Below are 9,868 nucleotides of genomic sequence, written 5' to 3'. Positions count from 1 at the left end.
AAAACTTACACACATGGAAGTGTAACCTGTAAGTCCCTCACATAAGTGACAGCACTATGGATTCATTCAGTTGCACAGAGCAACCTTTTTGGCACCAGGGACCTGTTTCTTGGAAGACAATTTTTCCATGGTGGCGGGGATGAGGAAAGTGGTGGTGATGGCGGTATGGTTTGGGGATGCCTCAAGCACGTTACATTTATTGTGCACTTTATTTCTGGCCCACAGAGCTGTAAGCTGTTGTACCTTAAAACTGCTACAGGCAGTAACTTCTACTAAGCTCTGTCAGCTTACTGAAAAGCACATTCCGGACCGCCCCCTGCCCCGCCCTCTTTCCTGCGAACGCAGACCCGAGCGCTCTCCTCGCCCCGCCCCTCGCCGGAAGCGCTCCTCCCAGCCGCCGACCCCGGAAGTCCTGCTTCTGACCCCGCGCCGGCGTTTTTTGAAAGGACCTGGAAGTGGAGGGCGAGGAGTGAAGGTTGTACAAGGAAGGGTGAATGTCTCCTTTCTAGTGAACCGCTCTGCGAGGCCTGTCTTACTTCCTCCTTAGGGTCTTGTGAGTGACTGCGGATCTAAACTCCCCACTGCCGTCCCAACCCGGGTAAGTTCAGACCTAGCGGGACTGGTCGCGGATTCTTTCTCTCTCTCTTGATCATTTCTCTTTCGGTTTGTGAATTTCTCTGAAGCCAGTCGCTGTGACACTGTTCGGTCCCATTTCTGGGCTCCAAAGAGCTCCGGTATCACATTCTTTTATGTCTCAGCGCAGAAAAAAAAAAAAAATTAGCTAGACACAAAGAGATAGGAAGAAGTGATTTATTAGACCAGGATGCTTGTGAGGCTTACAAGGGCGCGGGAGAGGGGATGCCCCCCTGAGAATTTACTGCGCTACAGTTTTATAATCGAAAGATGAGGGGGAGAAGACCTTCCTTGTCTTTTCTGAATAGACATCATGCTTCCATCATCAGCTCCTCCTCCGGGTTGAGCATGGGAGTTTTCTTGTTCCTACAAGGTAAAGCCAGATCCACAAATTACTGCTTTTTATGTGTGCACAGAGCATGTCCTAACTTACTGAGCTCACTGGGCAGGATGTGAGTTTCGTGCCACCATTGTTTTACTGTTTGTTGGCATGTGTTGTGCTTCTATTGCATGATTTCATTGCTAAGCAAGCCTGGTTGGTTTTGTGGTTAAGCGAACCTGCTTTCTTGTGTAATCATTAACTTATAGGAGCCTCCCATATTTCTTCTATTGACAGTCCTCTAGTGGGATTAACTGTTTAATCATCTACTTTGTACCTTTACTCTGTCCCTGTCAGCTGCCCTTGGCTTTTTTGCCTACCCAACATTTTCCTGCTTAAAACCTTCTACTGTTTCCCACCTCCCTTGTAAAGTACTTGTCTGCAGGGGTGGGTTCCTGCCCCTCGCCCAGCCTTGCCCTCTCAGCCCCTCTTATTAGTTGCCGTATTTCTAAATATAGGGATGAAGGGAGGATCAGGAGAAGCAGAGACAGAGGGACTGAGAAAGGAATAGAAAAACTGAGCTGGAGAAAAGAATGAGGAACACCAGATGGAACATAGAGGATGGCTGAGGGACATGCAAAGGGATTTTTAAAAAATGAAATAGATTTAGCCTTGAAAGTAGCAGGTGAATAAAATAAGAGAAGTTAACAAGCCGCTCTCCAGATGGGAAACGTGGGGAGAGGCTGCCGGATCAGCCATAGGACAGGGGGCATGAGTGGTGCTGCCCTTTGCACAGAGTCCCACAGTGGTTAGAAAAGGTGGAAACTTGGCCTTCAGAGCAACTTACTGCTGGGAGGGAATGAGGACAGAGGGTGACAAGAAGAGCAGACGTAGAGAGAGAGCAGGAAAGAAGCATCGCCAGCTAAGGTGCCAGGGAGTGAAGAGGAAGGAAATTTAACTGCAATAGATGAGGTGTAACCCAGAGGGTAGAGGGGGAGCAGAGGTGGGGGAAGAAGGAGGGTCAAGAAGGGAAGCAAGTTGCAAAGTGGAGCAGGACAGGTGTAAGGGAAGTAGAGAAGAGGGGAGAAATAGCAGGAGAGCCGAGTGAAGCAAAATGAGGTGGATGGAGAAAGAAGAATCTCAGGGACGGGGAAGCCTGGTGGGCTGCTGTCTGTGGGGTCACACAGAGTCGGACACAACTGAAGTGACTTAGCAGCAGCAGCAGATAAAGGGAATGAAATGCTAACACATGATAGTGCAGGTAGAGGGGGAAACTGGATCCAAATAGATGGTAAACTGTTTGGATATGGATGATTAAGTTAGGATATATTGATGTGTGACTTTTGTTGTTGTTCAGTTGCTCAGTCTTGTCTGACTCTTTGCGACCCCATGGACTGCAGCACACCAGGCTGCCCCGTCCTTTGCCATCTCCTGGAGCTTGCTCAAACTCATGTCCGTTGAGTCAGCGATGCCATCCAACCCTTTCATCCTCTGTCGTCCCCTTCTCCTCCTACCTTCAATCTTTCACAGCATCATGGCCAAGACCTTGATGTGACTTTAGAATTTAGTAAATTTAAAATTTGTTTAAATTATACAAATGAGGATGAGAATTGCAAAACTCCTGTCTATAAAGTTTGTGCAATTTTGTACTTATTTATATGAGAAGATGACTTCCATTTGCAGTCCTTATTCAGCGAGGGTCTTGATTCACTTAATTGTGGGTCACCCCTTGGGTAGGGGACTGGGGAGAGGACACTGGGGTAAGAAATGACTGATTTCACTACATAGTGCCTTTTTAGTGGAACATTTATTTAAAGTATTCTTTTTTTTATAATGGAGTTACTTTTTCTTTTTTGACTATTAAAATTTTTTTCAAATTTATTTTTGGCTTGCTGAACTTTATTTATTTAAAATTTATTTATTTTTTCCTTGCTGTGCACAGGCATTCTCTAGTTGTGGTGAGGGTGCTACTCTCTAGGTGCAGCGCCTGGGCTTCTGATTGTAGAGGTTTCTCTTGTTGCCCAGCACAGGTTCTAGGCGTGTGGACTCAGTAGTTGTGGTGCTCGGGCTTAGTTGCCCCTTGGGATGTGGAGTCCTCCTAGACTAGGGATCAGACCCCTGTCCTCTGCATTGGAAGTGGATTCTTAACCAGTGGACCACCCGGGAAGTCCTTGATTCTTTTTTCTTTTTTTTTAAATAAATAAGTAAATGTCCCACTGGGACATGTACATTGTTGGAGACATCTCGCTTTCAGTAGTCATTTTTGGAGATGACAGTGTTTGGTTTGGGTCACTGGATGTGAAAGTAGTGTGACTTGGAATCTAGTGGGCCCTTGGGTGTCTTTTCATGTATTTTTCTCTCAGGCATCAGTTATTAGGGCTTGGAATGTTTTCTGTTATTGTATTGCTTGTAAGTTTGTTTGCACCAGAAGGAAATTTATGAATGCTAAGATTAAGATTACAGGCTTTTTTTTTTTTTTTTTTGAAATTAAATAATCACTCTTTATTCAAAATAAATAAGCCCTCTTACTTACAGGAAAATATGAAAGTAAACTTCTATCCTTCTGGCATCTAAAAAACCACATTCAAGATTTTAGAATGTTTTCAGTAGGGGATATGTCCTGTTACATATGGGTCTGTGGACTGAAGCTGAGGGAGTTCTGCTCTGCATAGGGATGGACCAAGGCCTGGTGTGTGATCTGAAGGGGATTTTGGGGTCAGCGGAGGTGCCCACTGCTGCTGTATGCATGAGGCCTCACCAGGAGGGGAGCGAGATCTTACGGAAAGTGTGGGGAAAAACACTGTGTTGGACTGTGTGTGGGAGTTGACTGTCGTGAGTCCCTCCTGTCACAGTGGGCAGCCGAGGACTCTGTTCCACATGGTAAGCTTTCTCCTCTGTGGTTGTGACACAGAGAGGGGGGAATGTTCATTCTAAGCCTTAAACAGCATGTTTGTAACTTTTAAGATTGACCTCTAAAGTCTCATGTTGCCTGAGGAAGACACACAGAAGATGAGGAAGAGGAAAGAAAAGGAGTCAGGCATGGCTCTTTCTCAGGTAAGGTCATATTCTCAGTGATTCTTAGTCTGTCCTTTCTCAAATGCCCTTCTCTGGGCTCGCTAATCGTGTCTGACTCTGGACTATCCTGTCTGACTCCTGTACATGCACACTTACCCAGGGCTTTCCCTCAGGGTCTGTCGTCTCCACTTGGATCCCGTCTCCCCATGACCCGGTGACCTGGCCCTTGTGAGGAGGCTCCCCTGGGTGCCATCTTGGGCAGGGTTTCTCACCCACGGGTTGGAGACAGGGTCTCAGTGCTGTTGGGTGGCAGGGATTGCTTAGGGCCCATGTGAATGCCCTGTCTGCCCTCTGTCAGCCAGGATGAAAGAAGTTACACACAGAGGTTGAGTATTAATACGCACAAATGCCTGCTGAATTCTGAAAGAGACAAGTGAGAAATTTTTTCTAATTTTTATAATATATTTGTAGGTAAATGAGTGGGCCACTGGCTTCAAAATCTTAATGATTGGGAATGGAATGATTACTTGAGAAGCAGACATGAGTGATAGAGGTTGTTTTATTCCATCGTTGATTTTAAAGTATGAAATCAATCTAAATCCATGAGAGTTGGAAATTCTTTGTATCACTTTATATGATGTGTCCTTAGAGGTTTTCTGTTGATTGTGTCCTTTGACATCACAATTTCTCTGATTGATGCAGGTTAAGTTCCAGCTTTATTGTGTTGTCGGTACTCAGTTTTTAGCACCATTTGTTATTAGGACTGTCCTTTTTCCATTGTGTAGTCTCAGTACCCTCATCAGTACATTTTATATACATGCAAAGGATTATTTCTGAGTACTCACTTTTGCTCCATTGGTTTATATATTTATGTTTATATAAGTACCCTTGGAGAAGGCAATGGCACCCCACTCCAGTACTCTTGCCTGGAAAATCCCATGGATGGAGGAGCCTGATAGGCTGCAGTCCATGGCGTCGCCAAGAGTCAGACTCGACTGAGCGACTTCACTTTCACTTTTCACTTTCATGCACTGGAGAAGGAAATGGCAACCCATTTCAATGTTCTTGCCTAGAGAATCCCAGGGACGGGGGAGCCTGGTGGGCTGCCGTCTCTGGGGTCGCACAGAGTCGGACACGACTAAAGCGACTTAGCAGCAGCAGCAGCAAGTACCCTACCATCTGGACTACTTAGTGGGTTTTTTGTTGGTTTGTTTTTTATTTTCATTTTTTGATGTGGACAGTTTTTAAAGTCTTTATTGAATTTGTTACAATATTGCTTCTGTTTTATGTTTTGGTTTTTTGGCTTCGAGGCATATGGGATCTTAACACCTTGGCCAGGGATCGAACCTGCACCCCCTACATTGGAAGGCAAAGTCCTAACCACTGGATTGCCAGGGAAGTCCCCTAGATTACTTCATATTATGTTTTGAAATATAGAAAAGGAACACCTCCATCTTTCTTCTTTTTCAAGAGTCTTTTGACAGTTTGCTTGAGATTCTCTATGTATTTTAGCATTTTTCTATTTCTGCCAAAATTGCCATGAGAACTTTGATAGGGATTCCACTGAATCCTAGAGTGGAATCCTAGATTCTGTTTTCCGTAAGTGGACTACTTACGTTTGTGGGCTTCCCTTGTGGTCAGTGGTCAGGAATCCACTTGCCAATGCAGGAGACACAGGTTTGATCTCTGGGTCAGGCAGATCCCTTAGAGAAGAATGTGGCAACACACTGCAGTGTTCTTGCCTGGGAAATCCCTGGACAGAGGATCCTGGCAGGCTACAGTCCATGGGGTCAGAAAAAGTCAGACATGACTGAGTAAACAACACCAGCATTTATGGTTTGTACAGTTAAAACCTTGTTTTCTAGGAAAAAAGATAATTTTAATCATTTTTCAGTTTTGGATAATTTTTATTTCTTTTTCTTGTCTAATTGCTCTGGCTAGGAGATTCAGTAGTTTGTTGAACAGTCGTGTGGAGTGTGTACATCTTTGTCCTCTTGATTTGAGAATAAAAGCTTTCATTCTTTCACCTTTGAGTATGATGTTATTCCTTTCATGTATAGGGTTTATTATGTTGAGGTAGTTTACTGTTTTTGTTTTCTTACGTGTTATATATGGGGAAATTGTTGAATTTTGCCACAGGAATTTTTTGCATCAGCTGAGATGATGGTGTGCTTTTTTTCGCTTTATTCTGTTAAGTTGGTGTATCATATTAATTGATTTTTGTACCTTGAGTCATCCTTGCCTTATAGGAATAAAATCCAGTTGGTCATGATGTCAGATATTCTCTGGGTTGGGTATCAAAATCATGCTGGCCACATTGATTGAGTTTGGCAGTGTTTTCTCCTAACTCTGTGCAAGATATTTAGCAGGATTCAGTTTAGTTCAGTTGTTCAGTCTTGTCTGACTCTTTGTGACCCCATGGACTGCAGCACACCAGGCTTCCCTGTCCATCGCCAACTCCTGGAGCTTACTCAAACTCATGTCCATCGAGTCAGTGATGCTGTCCAATTAGCAGGAGTAGTGGTAATCTTTTTTGTAAATGTTTGGTAGAATTATGCAGTATAGATACCTTTTCCTGAGTTTTTGAGATTTTTGATTACAACTTGAATCTCTAGTTATAATTCTGTTCAAATTTTTTATTTCTTAATATTTCCAACTTAGGTTTAAGTTTCTACAAAATTACTCATATCTTATAGATTATGTAATTTGTGGGGTTTTTTGTTCATAGGACTCCCTTTTAATCCTTTAAAAAATGTTTTTTGAGGCCAGTTGCAATCACTTCCTCATGATTTCAAGAGTATATATCTTTTACAGTTGAAATTATATCTTCAGTGTATTCCCTGGCCTTGAGTTTTTCCTACACTATCATGTTAATGGTTTCAGTAGTGGGAAGATTACTAACATTTTATGTGTATGTGTGTGTTTGTGTGGGTCCACATATATAATGACCTTTCATGCCACTCTTTTTGAACTTCTTTCAAGTTTTCTCAGTGAGCCCTCTGTCAGTGTAATTGTAAAAATATTTATTGATTTATTTGGCTGCACTGGGTGTTAGTTGCAGCATGTGTGTGCTAGGTCCTCTAGCAGGTATGGAACCCAGGCCCCCTGCATTGGGAGAGTAGAGTCTTAGCCACTGGACCACCAGGGAAGTCCCTATCAATGTACTTTTAATTCTCTTTAACTAAGCTATTCGGTTTTTTAGCTTCAGTTCGAGAGCCCAACCCTCAAAGGTTCAGGTGCTTGCTGTGTTATTTCTTAACTTCTTGACTTGGAGCCTCAGAGTGTCTCTAACACAGAATTCTCCTCTGTAAAATGGGAACAGGTCTTTCCCTAATGACCTAATATGTTGATAACAAGTTCATGCTTGTAAAGTACTTATTTAGAGTTATGTTCAAATCCTGGAAGTGTTCAAATACTTTAAGTCATTGCTATTCTTACTATTATCATAATTGAAGGTTTTGACTTTTCTCTAATACTACAGTGGACTTCACCATGTCTAAAGACAGCCTTCATACAGGAGCTCATCTAGATACTGAGTAGCACTCAGTGTTTGTTTATTTTTGGCTGCACTGGGTCTTCATTGCTGTGCATGTGCTTTTCTCTAGTTGCGGTGAATGGGGGCTGGTCTCTAATTACAGTGCTTGAGCTTCTCATCATGGTGGCTTCTCTTGTTGCAGAGCACGGGCTTTAGAGCACAGGCTCAATGGGCTTCGTTGCTCCTTGACATGTGGGATCTTCCTGGACCAGGGATTGACTCCATGTCCCCTGCATTGGCAGGTAGATTCTTAGCCACTGGACCACCAGGGAAGTCCTCAACTCAGTGTTTAGAATGTAATATCTAATGCTTCTCCATAGACTACCTATTCTTGAATTTTATTTCTGTGTGTTTTCTAATTTTCCACAAAGATGAAAAATCTGTATTAATTGGAGGATATCATAATCTGTTAGAACAAGCATAAGAAATTATAATTAGAGACATATAATTTGCTCCTTAACATGGATCTTATATTTACTTCAATAGAATCAGTCCTTACACTTACCTCTTCTTTTCATTTTTTAAAAGATGAGAAATATCCTCATGGCCACTTGGGTAAATATTTTTTTTGTTGTTATTGAGGTGTAGTTAATTGACAATGTTGTATTAGTTTCAAGTGTACAGCAATGTGATTCAACTATATGTATATTTCAAGTGTACAGCAAGATGACTCAGTTGTATATATATTCTTTTTTAGATTCTTTTCCATTACAGGTTATTTCAAGATATTGAGTATAGTTCCTTGTGCAATTCAGTAGGCCCTGTTTATCTGTTTTATATATATTAATAGTAGCATGTGTATGTTAATCCCAAACTCCTAATTTATCTGCGCTTCCTCCCCAACCACCGTGATCCCCTAAAATTTTTTGTTTCAGGAACAATTGACTTTCGAGGATGTGGCCATTGACTTCTCTCTGGAAGAGTGGGAATGCCTGGACCCTGCTCAGAGGGCCTTGTACAGGGACGTGATGGTGGAGACCTATAGGAACCTGTTCTCCCTGGATGAGGATGAATTCTGTGTAGAAGTTGGTATCTGCCCTTTTGTGTTGTGTGTTTTCCCCTGTGGACCTCTTGGACTCAGACATGATGGAGCATCACGAGTTTAAACTGACCCTTTTTTCAGATGATGATATCCGTTTCATGTTACATCAGAGGTTGAGGTTGTTCCAGAGCTTAATTATGTATAAAGCCCAATGGCAGATTTTAAAAAAATATCTGATATCCTGCTTCCTACCCTTTGCTTCTAATTCAATATTTATTGGAAGAGTGTTAGATATGTATAGTACACTGTTCCCTATGCATTTATAATTTTGGCGATGCTGGGTCTTTGTTGCTGCCCAGCTTTTCTCTAGTGGACGGGCACAGGCCTCTCATCGTGGTGGCTTCTTTTGTTGCTGAGCTCAGGCTCTAGTGCATGGGCTTCAGTAGTTGCCATTGCCAGGCTCTAGAGCACAGGCTCAGTAGTTGTGGCATTCAGGCTTAGCTGCTGCTCAGCCTGTGGCATCATTCCAGACCAGGAATCCTACCCACGTCTCCTGCATTAGCAGGTGGATTCTTTACCACTTAGCCACCAGGGAATTTGTGAAATATTTTTCCAGACCCAGCTGTCATGCCCTCATTACTCAGCTGAACAAAGAACAAACACAGCACTTTATGTTTCTTTGTTTTTGATAAAGCAGTAATTTCTATTTCTGATCTGAACATTATCTCCATGTTAGAGCTAGAGAAAGAGCCCAGGACTGTGATAACTGGTGTGAAAATAGCAAAAAACCAAGTGGGTGGAATGTATCAAAAGTACAAATTAGAGACATGTTCTCAGGGCTGAGAGGAAGCCACAGCCTTTATAGAGTCTGGGAACCTCTTGTCAGAGTAGAGAGTTCTTTGGGAAAACCAAAGTGTGTTTATTGAAAACTCTCAGAGGAAACTTTTCTTCTTCCCTACTTATCACTTGATGTCATTCATCATGTAAAATGTATTCTTTCACCCTCCAGTGGTGCCACAGTTCCTACAGAGAGAGAGCAAGGTCTTTGTCAAGATCCACAACAGTCACCATCTGGCTCCTGTGAACTGGTCTTTGCTTGAGTTTGAGGAGCATAATGTGGGTTGTGTTATCAAGGGTCTCTTGCCCCTTCATCTGTTCTTCTGGTCTTAATCCCCCTGGATGCCCAGTTCTTAGTCCATATGGATCAGAGCTGATCCCTCCACTGAGCTTCTGAGTTTGATCAGAGTTGCTGTTCTTGGAAGATGTAATCAAAACATGGGATGCGGAAGGAGGTGGCAACCCACTCCAGTATTCTTGCCTGGGAAATCCCATGGACAGCGGAGCTTACCAGGCTATAGTCCATGGGGTCGCAAAAGAGTTGAAT

General features: G+C 42.9%; 1 protein-coding gene across 1 annotated transcript in view; it reads left to right on the top strand.

Moving 5' to 3' along the window:
- Positions 1-403: 403 nt before the first annotated feature.
- LOC102270443 (zinc finger protein 347-like) overlaps positions 404-9,868 on the top strand; it is a 36,683-nt gene continuing 27,218 nt past the window's right edge. The window contains exons 1-3 of the mRNA XM_070388173.1: positions 404-598; positions 3,917-4,006; positions 8,378-8,602. Of these exons, the coding sequence (XP_070244274.1) occupies positions 3,935-4,006; positions 8,378-8,602 (297 nt within the window). The 5' untranslated portion in view covers positions 404-598; positions 3,917-3,934. The remainder of the gene's footprint in view (positions 599-3,916; positions 4,007-8,377; positions 8,603-9,868) is intronic.

This window comes from Bos mutus, chromosome 18, assembly GCF_027580195.1.
Source record: "Bos mutus isolate GX-2022 chromosome 18, NWIPB_WYAK_1.1, whole genome shotgun sequence".
Lineage (NCBI taxonomy): Eukaryota > Metazoa > Chordata > Mammalia > Artiodactyla > Bovidae > Bos > Bos mutus.
The sequence above is the reverse complement of the archived record's forward strand: the minus strand, read 5'-3'. Positions and strand labels throughout refer to the sequence as shown.